The sequence below is a fragment of the Rhinolophus sinicus genome, chromosome 12 (assembly GCF_057876585.1).
Source record: "Rhinolophus sinicus isolate RSI-liver-muscle chromosome 12, RSI-T2T, whole genome shotgun sequence".
Classification (NCBI taxonomy): domain Eukaryota; kingdom Metazoa; phylum Chordata; class Mammalia; order Chiroptera; family Rhinolophidae; genus Rhinolophus; species Rhinolophus sinicus.
In genome coordinates, this window is record NC_142512.1 from 3,781,893 (window position 1) to 3,809,611 (window position 27,719).

At 53.8% G+C, this 27,719-nt stretch overlaps 1 protein-coding gene across 2 annotated transcripts in view; it reads right to left on the minus strand.

Moving 5' to 3' along the window:
• DRC3 (dynein regulatory complex subunit 3) overlaps positions 1-27,719 on the minus strand; it is a 42,395-nt gene that overhangs the window by 4,053 nt on the left and 10,623 nt on the right. For both annotated transcript variants that reach the window (XM_019753761.3, XM_019753762.3), the window contains 8 exons: positions 27,163-27,329; positions 19,349-19,495; positions 16,852-16,971; positions 16,177-16,289; positions 14,695-14,869; positions 5,981-6,112; positions 4,141-4,211; positions 2,548-2,671 (listed from right to left, as the gene is read on the minus strand). In XM_019753761.3, coding sequence (XP_019609320.3) covers positions 2,548-2,671; positions 4,141-4,211; positions 5,981-6,112; positions 14,695-14,869; positions 16,177-16,289; positions 16,852-16,971; positions 19,349-19,495; positions 27,163-27,329 — 1,049 coding nt within the window. The remainder of the gene's footprint in view (positions 1-2,547; positions 2,672-4,140; positions 4,212-5,980; positions 6,113-14,694; positions 14,870-16,176; positions 16,290-16,851; positions 16,972-19,348; positions 19,496-27,162; positions 27,330-27,719) is intronic.

Below are 27,719 nucleotides of genomic sequence, written 5' to 3' on the forward strand. Positions count from 1 at the left end.
CTGAATGAGTTTTAAAGTGAGGAACAACTTCACAGTGTGACTTTTTACGACACGCTCACTGATAATTACAAACAGAAGCCAGATCTTTTCACCAAAGGCCTGTTCCCTCCTCCGAACAGCCCCACCTGCTACAGGCTCAGGAGACATTTGTCAAAGGCTTGGAGTCAAACTGCCTGTGTTCAAATCACAACTCTACCGCGTGTACACTATGCGTCTTAGGTGGGTGACGCTCATCTCTGCCTCAGTTTCCTCATCTGTAAAAGGGAGCCGTAATGGTACCTTTTTTACTGTATTGGTGTGGAGACTAAATGAGCGAATATGCATCCAATGCTTCTCAGACAGCTGGCCCCCGGGAGGCCCTTAGGAACTGTCGGCTATTTTGCTATTATTACGTCTTACAGTCAAGGCATGCTTTTCTCCCCCGACACATAGGCTTGCCTAACTCTAGGACACAGAAGCAACAGTGTAAGGTCCTGGCAGCGTCTCTTGCTGCTACTGCACATTCCCCAAAGGACAGAGGCTCATACAGGCCTGCCGCAGCAAGGGTGTCCAGTGGGCGCTGCTGGCTGCCCCCACTGGGCGACAGCACCCCTGCCATGGAGCCCAAGGAGCCCCTTAGCTCAGAGGCAGAGCTCCGTTACCCTAGTGCTTGGGGCCATGGGCAAACCAGAACACAACCTGCAGTCCACAGTGGGGGCACAGTGCCAGCTGGGCCCAGGCTCTGCACCGCCCAGACTCGTGTGAATACAGACCCTGGTCCTCAGAAGCTGTGTTGTCCGGGGCAGTTTACCAAACTTCTCTGAGACCCAGTTTTCGCATCTGTAAACTAAGGATGCTAACAGGACTGCCTGCGTGGGGCCTCTGGTGAGGAAGTGCGCTCGTGTGTGAGCCTCACGCTCGATGCCCGGACAGTGGGAGCCTGGGGAGGGGAGCGCTGCACCGCCAGCCGCTGTGGTCAGCCCCCCCACCCCCACCAGTCAGCAGATGCCCAGTGCTCCTGGAGCCACGAAACAGGTGTCAGACGGCGCTGGGCAGCCATCCTGACAGGAGATGGCCAGGCCAGCCTGCTCGTCTGCCACGGACTTGGGGACACCTTTTCCTGTGTGTCCCAGTCTTTAGGGAGGGAGCATGTTTCAGTCCTGTGCCTGCTGGGTGTCACAGGCCTGGGAGCGGTGCCATGAGGGAACTGTACCCAGCTCTTGTGGTCCAGGGGTTTCAGAGGGGGTCTTAGTGGCAACCTTACTTCAGGGCTGGGGCATCTCCCTGTGTCTGGACAACAGCATTTAGCGTGTGTTTAGGGAACACGCTGGTGACGCAGTGGCCCCATCTCCATGCTGCTGTGGTGGGGTCTGTCTCAGCCCAGACGGAGGCTGTGAGAGTCGGACACTGCTGGTCTCGGTGTCTGCAGGACTTAGTCTGCACCTAACTTCTGGAACCTCGGCTGCCTGTTGCCAGCGCTGGGGAGGTATGTGGTGGTGAAGAGGCCATGCCCGCCCTCGCTATACTCAGTGTGAGGAGTCACAGAAGCAAAGCAACATAAACAAGACAGCTTGAAATTGTGATAAGGCCTCTGACAATGACAAATGAGGTGTGTGATAGACGATGATTTTTCAGGAAGGTGATGAGGGAAGGCCTCTCTACGGAGCTGACATCTGAGCTGAGATCTGAATGACAAAGATGAGCCCAGCACACGGAGACCAGAGGGAAGGGCATGTCTGCCAGGTGGAACATCAATGAAAGGAGCAAACCTGGGAGGTGAGGGAGCGGCTGGCGGCTGGGGGAGCGGCTGGCGGCTGGGGGAGCGGGCCAGGCTGGAGGCTCTGGGGGATGCGGGTGAGCGCCTACTGTGAGTCATAGGAAGCCCTGAGAGGGTGTGTGCAAAAGCACAAAACGCCGTGTTTTGGGTTTTCAGAGGATCTCTGGCTACCGCCTGTAAGACAGCAGTAAGGAGGCCAGTGTCCAGGGAGAGGCCAGTGGTGGCTGGACTTGGTGGTAGCAGAGAGGGAGAGGAGCTGAGAAACCGCGACTGGCGTGAACGCTGAGGGAAGGAGAGTACGTGGGCCTGGGCCCTTCCATCGCTGCCCGTGCCTCTTCCCAGACACACTCTGACTGGCCCCAATGTGGGAGCCCCGGAGCCCCGGGGAGGAGACCCTGCTGCTCTGTGACCATTTGTCACTGGCAGTCTGCTGGAAAGTAGGATGGCGCCGAGCTGGATCAGAACTGGTGCTTGGGGGCAGTTCTCACACCCCAGCATTGCTTCTCATCATAGAGACTCAAGAGCTAAGACCTTTGGGGAAATCTCAGACCTTGGCTTCTATTAGGAGCTGTGTCTCTTACAAAGTGCCAGAAGCCCCCCAGAAATGAGCTTTTGGAAACCAACCTGTTGGTAAGTTGAAACTACCTAATTATCAGGAGTTCCTCTTTCGTTGGCCTCCACCAGCTGCTTTGTTAGCCTATTTCATCTGCCGACCACGCTGCAAAGGCGGTAGTGTCCGCTTTGCAGAGCCACCGCCCTGACCACGCCCCCGCCCCGCCCACCACGCTCACCGCTCGCACGTCGTCAGGCAGGTCCGCGTCCAGCTCCCCCTTGAGCATCTTCTCCAGGGTGTTGATGCAGATCTCCAGGAGCTTCTCGTGGTGGTGGGTCTCCAGGTCCCGACACTGAGCCATCGTGCAGTCTGGAGTTAAGCAAAGGTCAGGCACGGAGCAGGCTCCACAAGCCCCTGACCTGTGGGCTGGGGCCTCCGCACCGCGCACAGGGCGGGGCCATTTCTGCTCCCTGAGAACAGACTTCTAAGGGCCAAAGGGCAAACTGGGAGGTGCCGGTGCACTGTCACCTTCACAGCTGTCTAGCTGTGCACAGCAAACCTCAGGCTATCCTGCCTGCCCCCGCCCCCCTGACCCGTGTCAATGGGCGCCCTACCTGTCCTTCCATCATCCGCTTCCTCCATCCCCCCACCTCCTGACTTGACAATAGACTAAAGCCTGGCCTCCCGCTCTGGCTCTTTCTCCCCACAGCAGCTCGAGTGCAGGTGGATGGGACTCATCGCTGCTGTGCTTACAGCCCTCCAGGGGCTTCCCCCTCTCAATTGTGCTCTAACGGCCTCCTCTTGGATCCGGAACTCTCTGGCTCTTCCCAGGACCTTTGCACAGGCTGCCTCCTCTGTCTGGTGCGCCCTCCCCACCTTTGCACTGGGTCCCTCTGGCCCACCCTCAGGTCGTCACTTAGTGCCCCCCCCCCCCCAGGCTCCAGGCCCTGGTCTCTGGGTTGGCTGCCTCCATCACTTCTGTCTCCCTGTAGGACTGTGGGACCAGGAAGGCAGGACCAGGGATGACTTCTGGGATAGGGCACCACGATTCACACCCTACACGGCGGGGCCCTGAGTTCATGGGCAGAGGGGTCAGTAATGCCCCAAAGGTTGGCTCCAAACCCCGACATTTAACCTGCCAAGCTCATTATGAATACTTTGTCAGTGTCTTCAACTTGGAGGGTGCCCCCCAACCCTGTGTGTGCACCTGGGCTGTGGTGTCCCCTTGAGTGTCATTCCGCTGAGAACATGCCAGGAGCTCTCCTGCAAACAATGCCCCCACCCCAGCACAGCGCCCCTGGAGGGGTTACTCAAAGCTATCATTGTTCTTAGGTGTGGGGAGCTCTCTCAGACCCCCCCACCAGAGAGCATTCTTTGAACCCTCCAGTGCTTGACGAATCTCCATCCTTTGAAGGTGAGGGTTTTCCCTTGGTGGAAAACTGGAGGTTTTACATTCCTCTAAATTCAAAGGTGGAGATTCCCACTCGATAGGATCCTGTGATGAATGTGTTCGGGGTTGAGGTGCAGATCTTCCTGTAAATCAAACAGGCGTGTAGTTCTGGTCAAAAGCGAGTGCTAGTTTTGACTGTCTCTGCCATTGTGTTTAGGGTACTGGTGGCAGTGGAGGGGGCAGGCGTTTGACCCTGCAGGAAGGGCACCCCCCTCATTTGCATCCTGCTTAGTTTGTGAAGAAGTGTTACCCTTCCCTGCCTTGTGTTAAAAATGTGGGTGCGTCTCCCCTAGCCCCCAGAAGAAGGGTAGTGGTGTGGGCCAGGATAGCGCCACGGGCCCAGCACTGCCTCCCCATGGAAGGTCACCAAGGAAAGGATATAGGCTTTGGACATTCTCGATAAAGAGCCCCACCAAGTCAATGATGTTCCTTTCAAACGTGTTTATAGTTTCCTGGAAACAGTAAAGAACACAGTCAACATGCATGCATATTCACACATGAACTTGACTGGTCCAGCCTCAGAGCAAAAGGTGCTCCTTAGAGCTTAGACGGCAGCTGCTCTAATCACAGACCTTCAGGATAGAGACCGGCCACCTTGGCCTTCCTGGTAGGAGTCTGTGAACCAACCCTGCCTCTCCCTCCTGACCTCTGTCCCACAGCTCCATTACTCCCTGGCCATTTCAACTCACTTACCACCCCCTGCATGTGTAATGGGTGCCTTCTCCAGGTCTTTGCCTGTTCCCTCTGCCAGGAACACCTGTCCTGATTTTACCAACCCCCAGCACACACACAGAGCTCCTCCCCTATTTGGGGCTTCTCAGTGGCATGCATCTATCATCTCCAGAGAAGCAGAGGGGTAGTCACTAAGAGCCAGACTGCCTGGGTCAGTATCCCAGCTCTGCTGCTGTGTGTAACTCTGGAAATGTTATTTAACCTCCCTAGACCTCAACTTCCTCATCTATGAAATGGGTTTCCTTCGGAGTACCTGTGTCAGGGAGTTGTGGTGAAGCTTAAATGAGCTATTTCACACAAAATGCTGTGCAAGGTCAGGTGCCTGGCAGAGGACACCCTCAGTAATGCTGGCTGTCACCCCACACCACTCACATCAGTGCCGTGAGGGCACCCCAGCCTTGCTGCGTCCCAGTGCTTAGCAAGGCACTCAGGGCCTAAATGGGAACAATGGAAGATGCCTGGTGAAGCCAGCTACCCTGTGAGCCCCAGGACTGCAGAGTGGGTTGAGGGCGCAGGGAGTCCACACGAGCCTGGGGATATCTGCAGGCCAAGGCAATTACACATGTTCCAAAGGTGTATAAACATCCTTATAATGAATAAAAACAGGGTGACTGAAAAGCATGACTGCAGCCTTTTGGCTGCTGTGCACAGGTATGACAGCGATACAAGTACGACTGTGCCTGTGTCCTGGGGACGTTGGGGTGTTGAAAAGGGGATCTCGCTGCTTGCAAAGGTTGGGAGCCGCTGCCTAAGCCTCCTCTGAGGCTTGCATGCTGCTCTCCGTGCATGAGTGTTCCCCAGTGGGGCGCACGCATCTGCTGTGTGATGTGATGGGGAAATCTATCCTGCGGCTGAGGTGTCACTTGACATGTGAGGAATTGATCAGGTGCTATCTCTTGGCCCAGCCATGGCAGCACCCAATGAGGTTCGATTCATCACAGCCCTTCAGAGTCCCGGCCTCGGCTGCCTTGTGAACACACCAGTCACTCTGGCCTCTAAGGAATTTTAGATAACAGCGCTTTTCATCTCTACTACTTAGTGCTGAATTGCAGGCTCCTTGCAATGGCCCCAACATGCAGCAACTACAGGCTCAGATGTGGAGCAGGCTTTGTTTCGTACCTGAGTGGGGATCCACCTTGTTTTTTGAGCACCTGGGTCTAATAAAAAATAAAAAATCCTCTCCCTGCTGAGGCTCTGGGCTCCTCCAGGGTTGGGGGGAAACATTCCGGAGGAGTAATGAGCGCACCGCTCTCATGCTGCTTAAGAATCACTTGCAATGTAAATGACTGAAACGTATTAAAAGCAAACAGGACTGATGAGTAGGAAAACGTCAGTCTGACACACTGAATTGCACCGGACAGTTCCAGCAGAGGAGAGTCCGGGAAGGTTACAGCTAGAGGGTGGTTTTGCAACTGTATCACCTGGTTCTTGCAAATGAGCTTGGCAGGGCACGGTCACATCACCTGTGTGCCCAGGGGCCTGGCCTCACCTCCAGCTGCTCTACCAACTGCATCTCCAGCGTCATGAGCGCATTGTACAGCTCAGTGATGTCCTCACCGTACTCCACTATCTTCATCTCAGTGCTGGTTATGTCGGCCTCATCTTGAATGGCACTTAGACTCTGGAAACAAAAGTGTGCTTTAGGGATCCACAAGTAAGTGCAATTAGTTAGTGACACTGGGCAATGTGGTTTTGTAGGTAAGAACTTGGATTCTGAATTCGGTGTGCCAAGCTCAAGAGTCAGCTCTGCCCCTTGCCAGCCCTGTGAGCTTGTAGTAAGCACCCTTTCCATGCCTGGTGGCTGTTAGAGCACTAGCTGACAAGTGCTTAATCCACGTTACTTAGCTCGGGGTTTTATTAGAGGTGGCTGGGCTGGGTGGAAGGAGCAATGGCTTCAGAGTCAGGTGGATGTGCATTTGAATCTTCTCTGGGTCACTGATTAGCAATGTGACTTTGAGAGACTCACTTGTGTTCTCTAAGCTTCCACTCCTCATGTAAAGGGGAGAAGCTATGCTTCTCACAAAGTCCTGGGAAACAGGCTGTGTGTGGGGCCTTGGCTCATAGTGAGGGCTCAATTCGCGGAGACTCCGACAAAAGGCCTATACTATAGAAGGCACAGGGAGGGAGAGAGAGTGGAAACGTAAGACAGGTCCAGTCTTTGAGGACACCAGTTAGACCTCACAGAACCCCAGTAAGTGAGTGGGTGTTAGCAATAATCATCGCTAGCTGGACCATTTGGAAGGACAGGCTGCTCACAGGCTGGAGAGTACCCTGCGGTCCAAGCCCGCCACTGAATACCAGCTGTTCACCGACAAAGGGCCTGGGGACTTGGCCACCGGATGCAATGTTGTGAGGCGGGGTCTCTGGTCCTGCTGCCCGCACAAGAACGCAGGATATGGCGAGGCCGAAAGGAACACCCACGAAGCCATAGGTAGGGGAGTCATACCACTGTAGTCTCACTGGTGGCAGGATCCACATGACCCACAACTCACCATCCGCTTCTCTGCCTGCCACCCAACCAACTGACCAACCAGCGCAGCCACGGCAGTTACATCAGTAGCCAACTGGCTAACTGGTTACAGCTGAGGGCCAACCAATCACTGCTGACGGCCGTCTGCTACCAGAGCCAGCACCTTTCCACTTGAGGCTAAGAGCCTGGAGACTGCTCTCTGGGACTCTGTCCCCACACACCTTGTGGGGGCGGAGCCCCAGAGAGTAGTTTCCAGGCTCTCGGCCTCACATAGACAGGTGCTGGCTCAGGTAGTAAATGGCCAACTGTGATTGCATGGCCATCAGCTGTGGCTAGTTGGCCGTCAGCTGTAACCAGTGAGCCATTGGCCACAATATAACTGCTGTGGCTAAGGAAGGAAGAAAAAGAGAAGAAGGATGGGGCTAGCAAGGAGATGGCGGCTGGGCTGGCAAGCGTGGATGGCGGTTTGCGGACAGTGTGAATCCAGCCTCCAGTGAGAGTATAGTGCCGCCAGAGAGAATATAGTGGTATGACTCCCCTACCTATGGCTCCTTGTGTGTTCCTTTTTGGCCTCACCATGTCCTGCGTTCTTGTATGGGGAGCGGGAGCAGAGACCCCGCAGGCCGTCCCGCATGACAAATGGCGCAGCGAGCAGGGTCTCCCGCACGACACATGGCGTAGTCGGCAGGATATGGTGCCAGCCAAAGCTCTCCAAAGGACGGTGGAGCAGTTTGTGCATGTGAACACCCAGCCTGAGGAAGACCAGGAGGAGCAGCTGCCGGAGAGCTGGACCCCCGTGGAGGGGTGGGAGGACGTGGACGGTTCTCCCACCAGCACAGGAAAAGCCATGCAGCTGCTGGAGAGATGGAGCCCCGTGGAAAGGTGGAAAGATGTGGACGGTTCTCCCACCAGCACAGGAAAAGCCATGCAGCTGCTGCAGAGATGGAGCCCCGCGGAGAGGTGGAAAGATGTGGACGGTTCCCCAACCAGCACAGGCCGGAGAAAGCGAAGGTCGTTGCAGCCCTGTGGGCCGGGGAAGTTCCTGCTCAGGCAGCCCGGATGCAGGACTTATAGTCCCAGGAGGTAACGCTTGCTGAGTCCTCCGTGGGAGATGAGGGTGAGGTCAAGGTCATCCCTCACCCCCAGGACAGCCCTGGTGAATGACTATGGACTATGGGGAATTGTCTTCCATCCCTAATTTAATGGACCGCTTGACTGTTTGTTTGGGAACTGTAGTTAGTGGAACTGGGGGATATTTGCTTTTGTCTCTTGACTGGCCACCATTGAGAATATGTAAGCACCTTGATTGTGAGTCGCTGTTGTTCCAGCAGGGTACCCTGAGAGGCACAGAGAGAGTGGCAGTGCGCTGAGAGGTCTGGCTGAGCCCTGAAGATACCCTGGCTGTGCCCAGGAAGTCGGGCTGTTCCCAGACAGAGTAGAGCCCTGGCTGAGTCCAGGAAGTCTGGCTGAGCCCTGAAGATACCCTGGCTGTGCCCAGGAAGTCGGGCTGTTCCCAGAGAGAGTAGTAGAGCCCTGAAGGTACCCTGGCTGTGCCCAGGAAGTCGGGCTGTTCCCAGAGAGAGTAGTAGAGCCCTGAAGGTACCCTGGCTGTGCCCAGGAAGTCGGGCTGTTCCCAGAGAGAGTAGTAGAGCCCTGAAGGTACCCTGGCTGTGCCCAGGAAGTCGGGCTGTTCCCAGAGAAAGTGGCAGTGCCCTGAGAAATCCTAGCTGTGCCCGGGGAAACTAGTGGTACCCTAAGAAGTCCAGGAAGTCTGGCAGTGCCCAGGAGTACTGGTGGTGCCCTGAGAAACCCTGGCTGTGTCCGGGAAGACAGGTGGTACCCTAAGAAGTCCAGGAAGTCTGGCTGTGCCCAGGAGTACTGGTGGTGCCCTGAGAAACCCTGGCTGTGTCCGGGAAGACAGGTGGTACCCTAAGAAGTCCAGGAAGTCTGGCAGTGCCCAGGAGTACTGGTGGTGCCCTAAGAAACCCTGGCTGTGTCCGGGAAGACAGGTGGTACCCTAAGAAGTCCAGGAAGTCTGGCAGTGCCCAGGAGTACTGGTGGTGCCCTGAGAAACCCTGGCTGTGTCCGGGAAGACAGGTGGTACCCTAAGAAGTCCAGGAAGTCTGGCTGTGCCCAGGAGTACTGGTGGTGCCCTGAGAAACCCTGGCTGTGTCCGGGAAGACAGGTGGTACCCTAAGAAGTCCAGGAAGTCTGGCCGTGCCCAGAAGCACTGGTGGTGCCCTGAGAAACCCTGGCTGTGCCCAGAGAGCCTGGTTGTGTCCAGGATATTGCATTCACCCCCAGGCTCCTTGCACAGGTCCCCTCGCGGAAGACGCTTGTCGCGTAGATTGTGAGGCGAGAGCCTGTAGGGGTGGAGTGTGGGGGCGGAGCCCCAGAGAGTAGTTTCCAGGCTCTCGGCCTCACATAGACAGGTGCTGGCTCAGGTAGTAAATGGCCAACTGTGATTGCATGGCCATCAGCTGTGGCTAGTTGGCCGTCAGCTGTAACCAGTGAGCCATTGGCCACAATATAACTGCTGTGGCTAAGGAAGGAAGAAAAAGAGAAGAAGGATGGGGCTAGCAAGGAGATGGCGGCTGGGCTGGCAAGCGTGGATGGCGGTTTGCGGACAGTGTGAATCCAGCCTCCAGTGAGAGTATAGTGCCGCCAGAGAGAATATAGTGGTATGACTCCCCTACCTATGGCTCCTTGTGTGTTCCTTTTTGGCCTCACCATGTCCTGCGTTCTTGTATGGGGAGCGGGAGCAGAGACCCCGCAGGCCGTCCCGCATGACAAATGGCGCAGCGAGCAGGGTCTCCCGCACGACACACCTGTACCCCAACAAGGGGTCCTCCTGCACCCCAGTCTCACTGGCAGCCTGGTGAGACACAGGAAGTAGGATCAACACGATCTGCAATCCACAATCCACTTGCTGACCGCACTTGCTGACTGCAATCCAACGTCCACTTCTCTGCCAACCAACCAACCCTCTTGCCAGCGTAGCCCCGGCAGTTATATTAGTGGCTAATGGTTAACTGGTTACAGCTGATGGCCAACTAGTCACAGCTGACGGCCATCTACTACCCAAGCCAGCACCTTTCCATGTGAGGCCGAGCCTGGAAACTGCTCTCTGGGACTCTGTCCCCACAAATGTCAACTTGTTTCTATTGATGTTTGGTATTAGTTGTGAAGGAAAAGTAACTGGATACGATTCAGGGGGTAAATGGTGTTTATAATAATGGCTACCCCATGTGGGGACAGAGCCCCAGAAAGCAGTTTCCAGGCTCTCGGCCTCACGTGAAGGGGTGCTGGCTCGGGTGGTGAATGGCCGTCGGCTGTGGCTGATTGGCCGTCGGCTGTGGCCGGTTAGCCAATTGGCCGCTGGTATAACTGCTGCGACTACGGAGGGCCGAGGAGAGCGGAAGAGGAGGGCCGAGAGAGAGGAACAGAGGAGAGAGAGTGGAGGAGAGTCGTCGGTCGGTCGGTCGGTCGGTCGGTCGGTTGGCGGAAAAGCGGACGGCAGGTCGGCGTCCGGTGGGCCCAGCCCCCAGTGAGACCGTGGTGGTATGGCTCCCCTACCTATGGCTCCGTGGGTGTTCCTTTTCGGCCTCACCATATCCTGTGTCCTTGTGTGGGGAGCGGGAGCAGAGACCCCGCAGGCCGCCCCGCCTGAAAGATGGCGCAGCGAGCAGGGTCTCCCGCACGACACCCTGCATGACACCCCATCTGTAGAAAAAACCAGTTTCAATTCCTACCTCAAGCCTTACATGAAAACAAATTCCTGACAGTGTGGATTTAAATGTAAAAAATAAAGTCATACAAGTACTAAAAGAAAAAATGGAGGACTTTAAATAAATTATTTCAGCATGGAGAAGTCCTTTCTAAGTGTAACCAGAAGAAAAGATTGATAAACTCTACTACACAAAAATTTTTAACATTCTGAATGGTATAAAAGCACCATAGGCAAAATGATAAGATAAACAACACATTGGGAAAAAGATTTGCAAATTATTTCACTGACCCCGGGCTAATTTCTCCATTTATAAAGTGCTCCTTCAAAGTAATAGTGTGGGAACAGAGCCAGGAGTAGTTTCCAGGCTCTTGGCCTCACATGGAGCTCACTCAGGTAGTAGGTGGTCGTCAGCTGTAACCAGTGAGCCACTGCCCACTAATATAACTGCTGTGGCTACGCTATAGCAGCAAAATGAGGGCTAGCAAGAAGATGGCGGCTGAGCTAGCAAGAGCGGATTGCAGTCAGCAAGTGAGGTTGGCAGGCAGAGAAGCGGACGGCAGGTTGCTGACAGTGTGGCTCCTGCTTCCTGTGTCTCCAACCCAGCCACCAGCGAGACTATAGTGGTGTGACTCCCCTATTCATGGCTCTGTGGGTGTTGCTTTTTGGCCTCACCATGTCCTGCGTTCTTATGTGGGGAGCGGGAGCTGAGACCCTGCAGGCCGTCCCGCATGACAAATAGTTTTTTTAAAAAATAAAAAAGGGAGAGAGAGAAACACCAAATAGAAAAAATGGGTAAGGGCATATTATGAGAACAAATAGTTCATAGAATAAGAAATACAAATGTTTGTAAAACATGTGATGCTCACCCCATTTAAAAGAAAATGGACATCCACTCCCGGTGTAACAGGTTAGCAGAGATGACAAAGCCTGCTAACGCCGCAGACCTGCAGCGGCAGTGGAGTGAGTTGGGCAAATAACTAGTAAACGTAGCAACACACAGTGCCACGTGCAGGCTCTATCCTACAGATCACACCCGCGGCAAGTTCTTCATTGCAACACTGTTTGAAAGAGCCAGAGATTGGAAAAAACCTAATTATCCATCAGTAGGGACTAGCTTAATAGATTATGGCTCACCTATGCAATGACATATTTTACAACTATTAAAAGCATGAAGCAACTCAAGTTTTGGGAGGACCTCTAAGCTGCACAGAGAAAATAGCAAAGCAAAGTGTGGAACAGTGCATTCTGCACTTTCATCATACACACATACATTAGCACGCACACACATACAGGCGCGCACATGCAGACATGCAACATACACACATGCACACACAATGCACACACATACAGGTATGCATATACACTGACATGCAAACTGTCGTGCAGGGTGACAGGCGGGGTCTCTGCTCCCCCTCCCCACATAAGAATGCAGGACATGGTGACGCCAAAAAGGAACACCCACGGAGCCATAGATGGGGGGAGTCATACCACTATATTCTCACTGGAGGCTGGGTTGGAGACACAGGAAGCAGGAGCCGCACAATTCTCAACCCTCACTGCGCCGCTTAGCTCAGCCCCCATCTTCTTGCTAGCGTAGCCACCGCAGTTATATTAGTGGCCAATGGCTCACTGGTTACAGCTGACAGCCAACTAGCCACAGCTGATGGCCATCCCATCACAGTTGATGGCCATTTACTACCTGAGCCAGCACCTTTCCACGTGAGGCCGAGAGCCTGGAAACTGCTTTCTGGGGCTCTGTCTCCACACAAACACACATGTACACACACATGCACACACATGTGCATGTACATGGCAAATGGCACACATGTGCACACGTGGGTTGGAGGCAGACTGACTGCACTCCCCTGTGTACATTTTTCATTCCGTGTCTGTGCTTACACTTGTATGGTGTTTCCCTGAAAGTGAGATCGGGTCTTATATTAATTTTTGCTCCAAAAGACGCATTAGGGCTTATGTTCAGGGGATGTCATCCTGAAAAATCATGCGATGGGTTATTTTCTGGTTAGGTCTTACTTTCGGGGAAACACGGTATTACCTGTTCTCTACTGGCCACTACCTAGTCACCAGGTGACTACAACTACATACAGACTGTCCGTCGTGTATTGTGCTCTGGTCCATCTCACTGGTCCCCACTACAGCCTGTGAGGCTGTTATCACCCTTTCACTAATGAGGAAATGGAGGCTAGGAGAGGGTCATCAGTGAGGGGTCCGCCTGAACCGCCCTGCTGGACACCAGGCGGGGTGCTGTGTGCGCCTGGGCCGAGTGGGGGTGTGACAGGACCGCAGGGCAAGCTCACAGGAGAGGTTCTGTGAGGGGAGGGGCCTGGGGCCTCAGGCCAGTGGGGGTGTGAACTTCCAAGACGGGGTCAACTGGGCTGAGCACTGCAGGCCCCTGGGAGCACCGGAAACTCCCAGGGCCAGGCGCGCTCCTGGGCCAGCGTCAGTGTGTCGTCGGGTCCCCACGGTCCTGGCTTGCGGCTGGATGAGGATTTCTGCTCTAGGCTCTAGGCTCAGGTTACTCAGCTCATCCGAGGCAGCCTGTGAGGGCGCCGCCATGCACACCAGTGTGCCTCAGCAGGTCTGAGGAGCAGCGGCTGGGGAGTCGGGCTTGGTGCCAGTGCCAGCAGGACAGCACTGGCTGTGGCCTGGCCCAGGCTCTGCTTCTGCAGGGCATTTGTTGCTGAGGGGCCCGGGCCCCAGCCTGGGGCTTCAGGAGGTGCCAGCTGGCTGACATCCAGGTGTCCCAAATCCAGTGGTTACAGGGACCAGATAAGAAATGTCATGCAGGAGATGCCACACCGGGCCCTGGGGACTGGAGATGTGGCCTGTCCCGAGGGAACAAGTGACGCGCAGGCCCTGATGACAAGTGCCTGCAGAGAAGCTGGCGGTCACGGCTTTTCTGTGAAACCCTCCCATTTTTAACACCAGCAGGGTGTTCAAACTGGTTTAAGACCCTCAGCCGGTCACGCAAAACCCATTGTGCGCCACGTGTGCTTCCTGCTGACACGCTGACACTTCTGCTTGAACATACAACACCCTCCTGTAACCTAGGTCCAGCTGGGGAGCCTCGTGAGACAAGAAGAGGGCTGGAGGATGGCGCTGGGGCGTGGGAGGCTGGGCGGCAGACCGAGCCCATCACCAACCCCATCACACCTGAACTGGCATCAGCAGCGGATTTTGTTCTGCTTTAAACTAAGAGTTCTCAGCCAGGAGGGGCTTTCTGGGCGCCTGGAAGCCCCCGACGCTGCAGGCCAGTGTTCACATACTTGGTGTGTAAACAGGCTTGTGAGGAGACAGAAGGTCCACAGCTCGCTTCCCTGAGAGTCTCAGGCGTGTGACTCAGAGCAGCTTAGGAAGTGGTCTTTAAAAGTAATGCTAACGAAAACAATCCCGTCAAGGACACACGGCTCCTGCCTGCCCGCGGCCTCTGCCTTGGGGAACCGCCTTTCTTTCCTCCATCAGCCCTGGACAACTCTCCTTGGTCCCACACGCCTCAGCCAGAGTCAAGCTGCCCCTGGAAACCCGCAAGGCTTCCCTCCAGGTTGGCGCTGGCCTGTCAAGGGGAAGGCCTGGGACTGCGCCCCTCACAGATGGCAGCTCTCTCAGAACAGGAGCCGCGTCCAGCACGGCTCCGGCTTCCCAGAGCTGGGCACAGGGCAGAGCTCAGAAAATGCGAAATGAACGAATGAACAAAAGAGAAGGAGGCGTCATTGTCACCACAGTAGTAGTGGTAACAGTCACAACATTGTAATAGCAATGATGACGCTACCTTGAACCCAGGTGCATTTTAGGGGAAGGAGACCCACAGGCCCCACAGGCTCCGCCCTGGCCGGCAGAGGAGCTGTGGTTGCCCCAGTGGAAGGCTCAGCCACCGAGCTGTGTGGACTCTGGCAAATGGGGCCAAGGCTCACAGGCCTCAGGCCGTCAGGGGCACAGAGGCTGGGGGGGGGGGGGGGGGAAGGAAGGGGAAGGAAGGACCTACCACCAAGTGCTTCTCCTCGAACACGGCAACCCTGTGTTTGCCCTGCTCCTGGTTTTCCCGGACGGCCTCGTGCACACACGCATTGAACGTGTCGAGCTCCACTTTCCGCTTCTCCCGCTGTTTCAGTCCATACTCGAAAATGTTCAGGCAAATGATGACAAATTTGTCCTTGTAGGTGAGTGGCTGTTAAGGAAGCCTGAGGCTGTTTCGGGCGCAGGCCTTGGTGGTGGGAGTTGAGATGTGGAGGACAAAGCAGTGTGGGGGGGTCTCTACCCCCCAGCCTGAGGGATTCGGGAACAGGACCTGTGTGAGGGGAGAAGGCGGGGGCCACTGCAGAGCAGAGGACAAGTATGTTAAGGGAGCCCCCAGAAGAGACTCCTGGGGGACCTGGCGGGGCCAGGCGGGGCTGGGAGCGAAGCAGTGAGTATTGTCGTCTGTGCTGTGTTGTCTAGAGGGCACCTTTATTGAGGCTCTGTCTTAGGTGCTGCAGGGACACTGAGGGAACTGCGAAGGTGGGGACCCCAGGCTAGAAGCAGAGAGAGCCTGATTCTAGTGCTGGCTCGGCCGCTGCTTCTCCCTGGCAAGCTGGGCCCCGGGGTCCTCACCTGCACAGCACCACCCGCTGCAGGGAGTCCTTGAGAGGCCTGGAGGTCAGGCAGGTGCTGCAGCCTCGACGTAAGCCCAGGTCGCCCAGCTGGCAGGTGGCAGAGCCAGGCGGGAGCCCATCTGTGTGGCCCGGAGTCCGGCTCACCAGGCCCTCCCCGCTCCCTCCCACACTCTTCAGCATGTTGGGTTTTTTACAGAGACTTTTTCTGTACTCTGAGACGGAGGTTCCACAGACCCACGGAGGTTCCACAGACCCACTCTGTGACTCGTTGCCTCATCTTAGTACTCTCAGACCAGGAACCCCTCAGCGTATAGTCTAAGCCAACTGATTAGCCGTCCCAGCCATGGCCTTGATGACAAGTGTCAGTCACAATCCTGTGTGTTCCACCAACTGGGAAAAGTGCAGGCTCTCAGCCCCACAGACTAGGGTTCGAGTCTCAGCTTTTAGCTGTGTGACCTTGGACAAGTCAACCTCTCCACGGAGAGCTTCCCCAGCTGCAAGACGGGATTACTAGCAGCATCCATGTAGCGGGGCGGGTGAGAGAATTATACGCAAAGCACACAGGAGAGCCAGGAAATATGGCAAAGGAGGATTAGTGCCACAGATGTCACATTTCCTTCTCTGACAGGCTGGCTTGTCAATATCCAGACCCAGGCCATGTGACCAGACCCCCCCATGTGTCCCCTGAAATCCAGACATTCCCTGTGCCGCTCAGATGACCTGGCTCTGCCCTGAAGTAGAGGTTTTACCTTCCTGGGTCGCAAAGAGAGATGGGGCAGCTAAGGCCCAGAGTGGAAAGGGACTTGCCCCAGGCAGGCTGGTGGCATGGGGCCCAGGCTCCGCCAGAGAAGGCAGCCATGGCCTTGGAAGGATATGCCTCAAGGAGCTCAGCGACGCTGGGCAGGCAGGCCAGCTTGCTGCCTTCCACGTCCTCGGCATACATGCTGTCAAACAGGAAGGAGCCGTTCAGGTGTTCCACAAATGCAGCCTGTGGGCAGAAACACGGCCCAGCTCTGGGACTGAGCCACTGCACAGGCCCTGCCTGGGCACTGCGGCTGGCGGACACTCTGTCCCCCGAGGGAGGCAGGGCAGGAAAGGGCCTGCTGGGCCCAGGGCCGGGCCCGCAAGGAGGTCCAGTGGCATAAACCTGAAAGCTGCACATGGCCTGGTCTAGGGGGGAGGTGGCGACTGTGGGAGGCGGCAGGGGTGCTCAGCTTTGAATCCAGGGCCGGGCTGAACAGGGAGGAAGGTGAACCTTCCCGGCTGCCGTGGGGAACTGCCTAGCGGGTTAGGAAAAGGAGCTGCTCTGACAGACGCTTCAGCGCCACCTCCCAGCCCCGTGCAGGAGACAGGCGTGTGGGTCTGGGCAGAGCGAGGCAGGGGCAGGGCCCCAGGCCCCGCGGATGGAGCCCGACTGACGCCCCGTCAGAGCCCGGTGTGGGTGCACAGGGCCTGCTTCCTGGGCCTGCTGACCCTTGCTGACTGGACTGAGGCCTTGCGGCTAGCTCGCATCCGGGAGCCAGGGGGGGGGGGGGCCTGGCAGAGGGTACCCTGTGCTCCTCCAGCTCCTTCCGCAGGTCCTGCGCGCTCTCCAGCTGCGCCTGAAGCTGCTTCTCCCGGTGCTTCAGCTCGTCGAGGCTGTACTGCTGCTGAAGCGCCGCCAGCTCTTTCTGACAGGGAAAGAGGACGGGGCGTTGTGACCAGAGGACATTTGGTAATTGGAAGCCATGCTGACCTCTGCCTTCTGTGGTGTCCTGAGCGTGGGTGCGGGTGTGCATGAGAACGGCTCGGTGCCCTTTTCAAGTATTCTGAGTCTAAGAGAAATTAGGGAAGGTCCAAGAGGTGTGGAGGAAGGCAGCCCAGCCCCCCGCCCCCCGAAGGTGCTCTGGGTGTCTTTTAGGGGTACACAGTGCGGGAGAGGAGAGCTTAAGTGAAAAACTGGACTCACGGGTCTGGTCACAAGGATCTTTGCCCTTGGCTCTGTGCCCTGCCGCCTCCTGGCTGTCCTCACCCCCTGTGCCTACTGGGGATGCGGGTGTCCCTAGGGCTTGGTGCTTGCCCTTCTGGGCTCACCCTACACACCCCAGGTGATCTCACCTGTGCTAACGCTCCAAGGATAAGGCTTTTCATCCTCTGACAACACTCAGGTCTCTACCTCCAGCTTAGACCCACTGAGCGCTGCACCTCAGCTGCTGATGACCTCATGCCTCCTGGCTGCCTCAAGAGCGCCGCCCACTCACCCTGCCCAAGATGGACCTCTGCCTTCCTAGAGTCCTACGATGCCCCCCAGCCAGCCAGCACCCAGGCTGTGCCCAGGTCTGTCCGTGCTACTCCCTGATTGCCTCCTCACCTGTCACATCATCTCTTGCCAGGAGCCCCGCCTCAGCTCCTAGCTGGCCTTCCCTGTGCACCCTGTCCCCCTCCAATCTGTCCACTCCTTCCCAGCGAGCAGCCAGAGCAATCTGTTAAATGTAAACATGATCTTGCAGCCCCTCATTTACCTCCTATGGCTTCCTCTTGGGCACAGGTTAATGACAAACTCCTGCTGTGGCCGGCAAGGTCCTGCCCGCCTACCCCCACCCCCTAACCCTCACCCCATATCCAGCTCTCTCAACTCCAGCAACTGGCCTGCTCCCCCAGGGCCTCTGCACGTGCTCTGCCTTCTGCCTTCACCCAGCCAACTCCTGCCCATCCTGTAGATCCCAGCTCCAAACCACTGCCTTGGGAAGCGACCTCATAACCACCAAGCCCCTCCTGTACATCCACCTCAGCCCGTGTCCTTCCCTCCTGACATTTTCATGTATCTGTGGGAAGATCTAATTGTGTGTTGGCTCCACAAAGGAAGGCAGGGCTCCCCCAGAGTTCCAGAGCCTCAGCTTGCCTTCTCCGTCCTGCGCTGAGGCCCGTTTCCTCCCGAACCTGATGTCAGCACACATCAGTGTAGTTTTATGCCTTAACATGGGCCTTGGCTGCGAACAGTTTACGTGGCCCAGAGTTGAAACCCTTCTAAATATCTCTTGCTATTCATTGAGCTGTACGCTTACATTCCTTGCTTCCACTGGGTTCTCCTGGCTGCTCCCCACATCAACTCAGGGTGCCCCAAATACAGGCTCCTTCCTCCAAGGAAAGGCACCAGCTTCCCGTGAGGAGAGGCCAGCTCAAGCAGTCCTTGGTCTCCCTGGCTCCCAACACACAGGGACACCCAGGTTCCACTGCCAAAGCCTCAGAAACTGGGCAGATTCTTTTTTCCCAGTGGGGGAAGTACCCACAAACTGATCTCACTGCAAAGAATAAGAAGCAAGTGAAAGAGGTCCGGCTTATAGCAGAGGACACGGGAAAGAAGTGGGCAGAGGACAGACCAGGCGGTGGACAGACGTGACAGTGGACAGATGTGACAGTGGACTGACCAGACAGTGGACAGACCAGGCAGTGAATGGGGAAAGGCCCTCCCGCTGGGGCCGGCCCTGCACAGGAGCTGACAGCACAGGCTCTGCTGCTAGACGGCCTGGGTCCAATTCCCTACTTGACCACCACTGGCCATGAGATCGGAGTGAGTCACCTCACCATTCGCAAGCTGGGGGTGAGAGCAGGGCCCACATCACAGGTTGTTGTGAAAATAATGTGAAATAACGCAATGTGTTTTGCATATAAGCGCATGACAACCGTTAGGTGTTAATATTGTTTCTGGGGTCACATACAGTATGGGTGAATCCTGGCTCTGCCACAAGCTGCTGATCCTGGCTAATGCTGGTCCTCACTTGGTCTCCTCGACTTCGTTATCCAGAAAACCAGACAGCAGGCTGGCTGTGAGCGGGCTGGAGGCAACCCGTGGAAGGGGCCTGGCCACTGTGAGCACGCACTCGATAGTGACCATGAAGGTCCTGCGGGAATCGCTCTGGCAGAGGCAGGGAAGGAGTAAGGAAGAGGGAGCGGCCCTTTCTCTCCTCCTCGGGTACACGGGGAGCTCCGTCTCAGTGTCTCCTTCCGTGAAACCAGGGGACCTGACGCCGTCTCACAGAGCTGGGAGGCCCAGAGGCAGACACTTGCCATGTGGTCATCGATGCGCCGCGAGTCCAGGTACACGAGGTCAGGGAGGTAGGCCCAGACGGACATCTCGTAATCCTCTGCCTCGGCGATGGGGTTCCCCGAGAGGCTGAGTGCCCGCAGGTCCTTGAACCGCCGCAGGTAGATGATCTGGGGAACAGAGGGGGGAGACCCATCTTCTTGGCTGCTGCAGAGCTGAAAACACCCTTGGGAGTCTCTCTCTTTGGCACTCTGCCTGGCCATAATGTCTTCAGCACAGGGTGAAGTGACAATGAGGGGGCACTTGGGGTTCCAGGCAGGACAGCTGCACTGAGGCCTTTGGTAAGTCCTGGGCTTTCCAAAGAACGAGCAGACCTGGGTTCAAATGCCACCTATGGGACAAGTTACCTAACATGTGTGAGCCTCAATTTCCTCATCTGTAAAATGGGTATAAGGATGTGTTATAAGCGCCAAATGAAATGAGCTATGAAACGTGCATAGGAGAGTGCCTGACACCTACTCAATAAATGGTGGTAGTTGTTATCGTTATTATTGGTCACTCAGAATAGGTGTGCCTTTTTAGACTGTGAAGCCCTGTGAAAGGTCCAAATCTCTCCCATTAAGTGGAATCCAATTTATAGTTAACCTTGAATTAACTGGATAACAGCTAGTGGAATATTTCACTAACTACTGTTTATTTTTCTTATACCCTATTTTTATTAAAATGGGGGAAATGTCAACCAGATAGCTAATACAAACATACCTGATTTTATTGCACTGTGCTTTATTGCGCTTTGCAGATATTGCATTTTTCACAAATTGAAGGTTTGTGGCAACCCTTCACCGAGGAAGTCTACTGGCATTTTTTTCAACAGCATTTGCTCACGTTGTGTCTCTGAATCACATTTTGGTAATTCTTACAATATTTCAAACATTATTATTATAATTATTATTATTATATTTGTATGGTGATCTGTGATCAGTGATGCTACTACTGTAATTGCTTTGAGGTGCCACAAACCACACCCATAAGAGACAGTGAACTTAATTGATAAATGAGGTGTGTGCTCTGACTGCCCCACTGGCCGGCCGGCCCGCCAGTCCCTCTCCCCCTCCTCGGGCCTCGCTATTCTGAGACACAGCAATATTGAAATTAGGCCAGTTAATAACCCGACACAGGCCTCTAAGTGTTCAGGTGAAAGAAGAGTCACATGTCTCTCACTTTAAATCCAAAGCTAGAAATGATGAAGCTTAGTGAGGAGGGAATATTAAAGCCAAGACAGGCCGAAAGCTAGGCCTCTTGTGCCAAACAGTGAGCCAGTTGTGAATGCAAAGGAAAAGTTCTCGAAGGAAATTAAAAGTGCTACGCCAGTGAACACATGATAAGAAAGTGAAAAGGCCTTATTGCCGATATGGAGAAAGTTTTACTGGTCTGGATAGAAGATCGAAGCAGCCACAACATTCCCTTAAGCCAAGGCCTAATCCAGAGCAAGGCCCTAACTCTCTTCAATTCTGTGAAGGCTGAGAGAGGTGAGGACGCTGCAGAAGAAAAGTTGGAAGCTGGGTGTAAGGAAAGAAGGCGTCTCCGTAACGCAGAAGTGCAAGTGAAGCAGCAAGTGCGGACGGCGCAGCTGCAGCAAGTTCTCCAGGAGACCGAGCTAAGACCATCAATGAAGGTGGTTACAGTAAACAGCAGATTCTCAGTGTAGATAAAACAGCTTCGTATTGGAAGAAGATGCCATCTAGGACTTCCATAGCCAGAGAGAAGTCGACGCCTGGCTTCAAAGCTTCAAAGGATAAGCTGATTCTCTTGTCAGGGGCTCATGCAGCTGGTGACTTTAAGTTGAAGCCAGTACTCACTCACCATTCCAAAAATCCTAGGGTCCTTAAGAACTATGCTAAATCTACTCTGCCTATGTTCTATAAATGGAACAATAAAGCCTGAATCACAGCACATCTGTTTACAACATGACTTTCTGAATATTTTAAGCTCACTGTTGAGACCTACGGCTCAGAACAAAAAATTCCTTTCAAAATATTACGGCTCATTGACAATGCACCTGGTCACTCCAAGAGTCTGATGGAGATGATGAAATTAATGTCACTTTCATGCTAACACAACATCCAGCCAACAGATAGAGAAGTGATTTCGACTTTCAAGCCTTATAATTTAAGAGCTACATTTCATAAGTCCATACATAGTGATTCTACTGATGGATCTGGGCAAGATAAGTCGAAAACCTCTGGAAATGACTGACCGTTCTAGATGCCATTACGAATATTTTGTGATTCATGGGAAGAGGTCAGAATAGCAACATTAACAGGAGTTCGAAAGAAGTTGCTTCCAGCCCTCATGGATGGCTTTGAGGGGTTCAGACTTCAGTGGAGGAAGTAACTGCAGATGTGGTGGAAACAGCAAGAGAACTAGAGTTAGAAGTGGAGCCTGAAGATGTGACCGAATTGCTGCATCTCATGATGAAACTGTAACAGATGAGGCGTTGCTTTTATGCATAAGCAAAGAAAGTGGTTTCTTGAGATGGAATCTCCTCCTGGTGAAGGCGCTGTGAAGATTGTTAAAATGACAACAAAGGTCTTAGAACATTACATAAATTTAGTTGATAAAGCAGCTACAGGGTTTGAGAGGATTGACTCCAATTTTGAAAGTTCTGCTGTGGGTAAAATGCTATCAAATAGCATCACATGCTACAGAGAAATTGTTCATGAAAGGAAGAGTCAATCGATGCAGCAAACTTCATAGTTGTCTTATTTTAAGAAATTGCCATCTCAACCCTCAGCAACCACCACCCGGATCAGTCAGCCGCCATCAGCATCGAGGCAAAAGCCTCCACCAGCAAAAAGGTTACAACTCACTGAAGGCTCAGATGATGGTTAGTATTTTTTTAGCAATAAAGTATTTTTTATAGTGAAACTTTTAAAATTAAATGTATTGGGTAACATTGGTTAATAACCTTATACAAATTTCAGGTGTACAACTTTATAATACAACATCTGTGTGGTCTATTGTGTGCTCACCACCGGAGGTCTAGTCTCCTTCCATCGCCTTGTATTTGATTCACTTTACCCTCTTCAGCCTCCCCCCACTCCCTCCCCTTCCCCTCTGGTAACTTCCATTCTGTTTGTTGTCTGCATCTGAGTTTGTTGCAATAGAATATTTTTCAGTTAATGTCTGTACATTGTTTTTAGACATAACGCTGTTGCACACTTAATAGACTACAGTATAGTGTAAACATAACTTTTACCGTGTTTCCCCGAAAATAAGACATAGCTAGACCATCGGCTCTAATGCGTCTTTTGGAGCAAAATGTAATATAAGACCCAGTCTTATTTTAATATAATATAAGCCTGGGTCTTATATAATATCAGACCTGGTCTTACATTAATTTTTGCTCCAAAAGACACATTAGAGCTGATAGTCCAGCTAGATCTTATTTTCGGGGAAACACGGTATATGCCCTGGGAAACCAAAAAATTCATGTGACTTGCTTTATTATGATATTTACTTTATTGCAGTGGTCTGGAACCAAACCTGCAATATCTCTGAGGTATGCCTGTATTTTCTTTCCTAGCAACTTCTGAGCACCTAGATACTGTCTTACTATGCAAAAGACAGAAAAGAAACCCAGCATGCTTTTCTGAAGGAATTGTTCAGTTATTTATGTATTCATTTAACAAACATTATTAAGCACCTACCAGGCCTCAGGCACATGCTAGGCCTCGGGGAGTTAGGGGGTACAAAGCCAACGTGGTCCCTGCCCTTATCGCAGGAGCATTCTAGGGGTAGGGCACAAGAATGTTTTTAAAAATAAGTAAAATCATTACTTTTTTTGGTAAGTGCTATAAAAACATAAAGATTGGTCATGAGAAAAAATATGAGCGAGGTCTTTTTCAGTTAGGGAACTCAGAAGTCTCTGAGGGCAGAGAGTGCATTCCCCAAAGCAAAAACAGCACAAAGACCCTGAAGCAGCAGAGAACTTGGCATGTGCCAGGAATTAAGCCAGGCAGGGTGGCTGCAGCTTGGCTGGGGAGGGGGTCGGAGCAGGACTTGAGGCAAGATTGGAAACAAAGTCAGGGCGGATTCATGTAAGACGTGGGTCAAAGCTGCAGTCACGAGTTTGGATTTTGTTCTAAGGACAATGGAAGCCATTGCAGTTTTAAGTGTATGTGGGGGGAGGAGATAGGATGTGATTTAATTTTTAAGAGGTCTCCCAGTGAAATTTCACTTTTTGTCTTTTAGATTGTTAAAGAGAGAATGGTCTGATAACCAAATATGTTGTGGAAGGTGAGAGGAAATAGGTCCTCTCATAATTGCTGGCGGGTTTGTAAATAGTTTCACTTCTATAGATGAAAATGTGGCAAGATCCATCAAAATAAAAAGTGTGCAATGCCCTCTAACCCAGCAATTCCACATGGACTCATCCAGGTTTAAAGTAAGCCCTGTTCAAGGACATCCATTATAGCTTCTGTTTAACAACATGAGGCTGGAAACAACATAAGTGTCCACCTGTTGGGGACTAGAAAAATATATCGTGCCACATCTACGTAAGCAGTGGAATGATCCAGCAGAGGGGGAACTGATGACTCAGAAGGAGAGGGAATGACTGAAGGCAGGCACTTGGAGGGTTAGCCAGACAGATGTGACAATCATGTGAAACGTTTAAACAAGATGCCTGGAAAGATACATGCAACTTATAAGCAGCTGTGGCCTCTGGAAGGGGCCAGGAGCGAGAGGGGCTCTTCCCTGTGTGCCCTGAGTTCTGCTGAAACATCTGCTTGTTTATAATACAATAAACAGGTATTAAAAGAAGTCTAGTAAGTAAATAAATAACAAAAAAGTGTATAATTAGATGTCAGATATACAGTGCAGGTAAGAGCTAAAGTCACAGATGGGTTTGCAGCTGATTAAGTCCGGACTCTGGGAGAAGGCACCAAGGAGGCTGGCCCCTGACTAGGCGAAGAGGACGCAGGGACTCCAGTATCTCTGGCCCATGGCCAGGCCCCCAAAACAATGAGATCCAGGCCCAGACACCTCAGCAGTCCCCGGGGGCTTCTCCCAGGCATCTTCTTCCTTCCTCTGTCTCTCTGGGGACCAGCTTTACCCGCTTTTCTTCTGTATGGGCTACCTGGTCCCCAACATCCCACTGGAAACAGGGATCGAGTTTCTTGCTGCCAGTCCCTGAAGGGGAGGAATGGGAGCGTGCCCAAGGTCAGGGGAGGGAGTGGGGTGTCCGCAGCGGGGCTGGGGCATGGACTGGGAGTGGGCAGCCACCTCCAAGGGTAGGCCTGGACCTTCATAAGGGACAACGCTTGCAGTCCATTGAAGTCTCCGATGTCCAAGGGATAACAAGTCAGGCCTGGGGGGTACTGGACCTGCCTAGGCAGGAACAGCTGGGAAATGCTCAAAGAGGTTTTCAAACAGAAAGATTTATGGCTGTTTGGGGGTAGTCCTTAATCTAGAAATTCCTGAATACCCACCACTTTCTGTGTACCTACTATGTGCCATGCCCTGCATGAGCTACTTAGCACTCTCTAATTGATTCAACCCTCACAGCAACCTGGGGGAGACTACTGCTCTTCTCATTTTACAGATGGGCAAATGAGCCCCCAGAACGCTAAGTCCCTGGTCAAGGTCAGACAGTCAGTAGCTGATTAAATCTCAGCTCTCCACTCAGCTCTGGACTCTGCGGACCCTTCAGGAGGCAGCTGTGCTGTGGGCCAGCTGCACACAGCAGAAGCAGGCTGAGTAATCAGGACTCGAGCCCTGAAAAGGGCACTGGTTTGGTTTACATCCTCCTGCCTGGGGTGGGTGGCAAACTACCAAGACTACATGGCCTCTGGGGTGCAGCCCCGCTGCACAGACTTAAATACAGGTCAGAACTGGAGCTTGACCCACTCCAGCCATCCATTGAGCCATCCCGCCTGGACATCCCCCAGCTCTGATATTGGTTGAGAGAGGGTGTGGGCTCTGCTCAGAACGAAGTGTCTCTGTTAGGCGGCGATTTCTTGAGCTGTCTGCCCGGCCCGATGTGGATGAGGAAGCCCGTGGCCTTGACTACAACCATGAAAAGCAGCAGCCCGGGAGATGCTGAGGACAGCAGAGCCGAGAGGCAGAAGGCACGTGCATCCCTGAAGCCCTGGCGATAAGCCTGCCCATCTTCCCAGCACCGGTCATCATGGTGCTGAATGCCCCGTTTGCTTGTGCTGGGCCCTTGGCATGCCCTGGGCTCAGCTGCCGCCGGGCTGGACTCCTGCTGGTAATGCCCATCTCATCCTTGCACCGGCCTCAGCTCTCTGAAGACCACCCAGAAGCAAGGGCAGGCGGGAGTTCATCTCTGCGGCATCCCTCAGCTACTGGGGAATAAATGCCTCAGGCTCTGCCCCTTCAGGTGTTCACTCTGGGGAGGCATTCTGGATACCCCTGAGGGCCTAGCAGAGGGTAACCCCCATCACTTAGAGCAGCAATCTTAGTACCACACCTGCAAGTTGGTTCTTCCTGCCCTCTGGCTCACTGCAGCTCCCTGAGATCACCTGACCAACACACCGCCTCACCCAAGTCCTTGCTTCAGAGATGCTGTGTCTTTCTGATGGCGCTATCCTTGCTTCCCCCACTCACAATCCCCCTCAAATCCATCCTCATGGTGGCAGAGTTTCCTTCCAAAACACACCGAAGCCCCAAAGCCTCCATAACTCCCCTCTGCTGTCCTGGGCGCTGCCCTGCAACACACCCCTGGACCTCCTCCAGTGACCTTGAGCTCCTCGAGGGAATGTGCATTCCCAGGCAGGCACCCCGAGCGCATCTCCTGGCCTTGGTTTGCTCAAGCCATGCCCTCCTCCCAGGAAGCCTGGTCTTTCTGCTCAATGACAAAATTCCAATCGTCTTTCTGTGAGTCTGATTCAAAAATCACCTCACCTCTTCTGCCGCTCTCTCAGGAAGGATCTCGGCTATCACAGGCCTCCCTTTGTTAAGGAAGTACTCCAGCCTGAGCCTGAACGCAGTGCCTGCCTCACGCTCACCACCTCACTTGATCCCTGGCAGGTAGGTTATGGCCATTATCTCCATGTTACAGATGAGGAAACCGAGGCACAGAAGGTTTAAGCCTTAGGGCGTGTGGCTGGGATTTGGACCTAGACCATCTGACTGACCTAAGCAGAAAAGGAATCTTGAAAGGGCAGTGGACATTCCCAGGATTGACTGGCAAGCCAGAAAAACGGGTCCTAGCAACGGTTCTAATCCAGGAGAAATCTGGTAATGTCACCTCTGACACAGGACCCTCATGAAAGATGCCACACGCCCAGCGCTGGGGTCATGGCCCCAGCTCGCTGCTGCGAACCTGTTGTGGGGGTGGGCAGGGGCCAGCCCACCTTCCAAATGACCAATGGCCCCTGCCCACTCACACATATACCCCTGACACCCTGGGGGTGGACCCAGGCTTCTTGTCATCTTGTGTGTCTTGATTATGTGGGTGTGTGCTGGGCACCCCAAAGCGGCTGTAGCTTTGGTCTCTGTACCCACTGAGCACAGGCCAAATGCCCCATATCCAGCTTAGCAAAGGTTTGTTGAGGGTGGGGCTCAGAGGAAGAAAGAGACCCCACCAAGGCAGGGTGCCAAGTGGCACCAGCAGATGGGCTTTCATGGGTGAAGCATGTTGTTTAAACATTATCAGATCTCTTGTAGAATAATCTGGATTTCTAGCTTTTCTAGAAAAAAGGGACGATCTGGAAGGCTGACCCTGCATTTCCCCTCGCCACAGACCCCCAGGCCCCAGCTCCCCCTGACCTGGGGGTGGGTCGGTGCACCCTCAGCCGGGCCCTGTGCTCACATTCATCGCGTTGCTGATCTGGTTGTTGCCGAGTGACAGAACCTGCAGCTTGGCCAGGGCGTCCAGAGAGTCAATCTTGGAGATACGGTTGTTGAACAGGCTCAGGTCCTCCAGGTTTACCAGTGCGTCCAGCCCCTCGATGGCCTCAATGTTGTTGAAGGAGAGGTCTGGAAGGAAGAGGGCCGCGAGGGCTGGGTGACAGGTGAGGGGGTGGGGTGTCCTGCCACAAAACCATCAAGGCTACTTATGCCCTGTGAGCCAGCCCCAAGTCGTCGGGCCGGGAACTGACTCACTGTCTGGCAGCTTATGGTCTTCTAGAAGCCGTGCATGGATTCCTTCCTGTGGCCTCAGACTTTCATTGCCCCTCCAGCCCCGCCACCCGTCTTCCGGGCCGGGGACACATGGCCCAGTACTCACGCCTGTGCTCTGTCATTGTCCTGAGATGAAACTGCTTACTGGCAGGTCTGAAACAGTGTATCTTGGGGTGGGGGAGACAAGAGGGAGTGTCTCCTTCCCTCTCTCCTACGGTGTTTTAGTGATGATACCTGTCTGCGTAG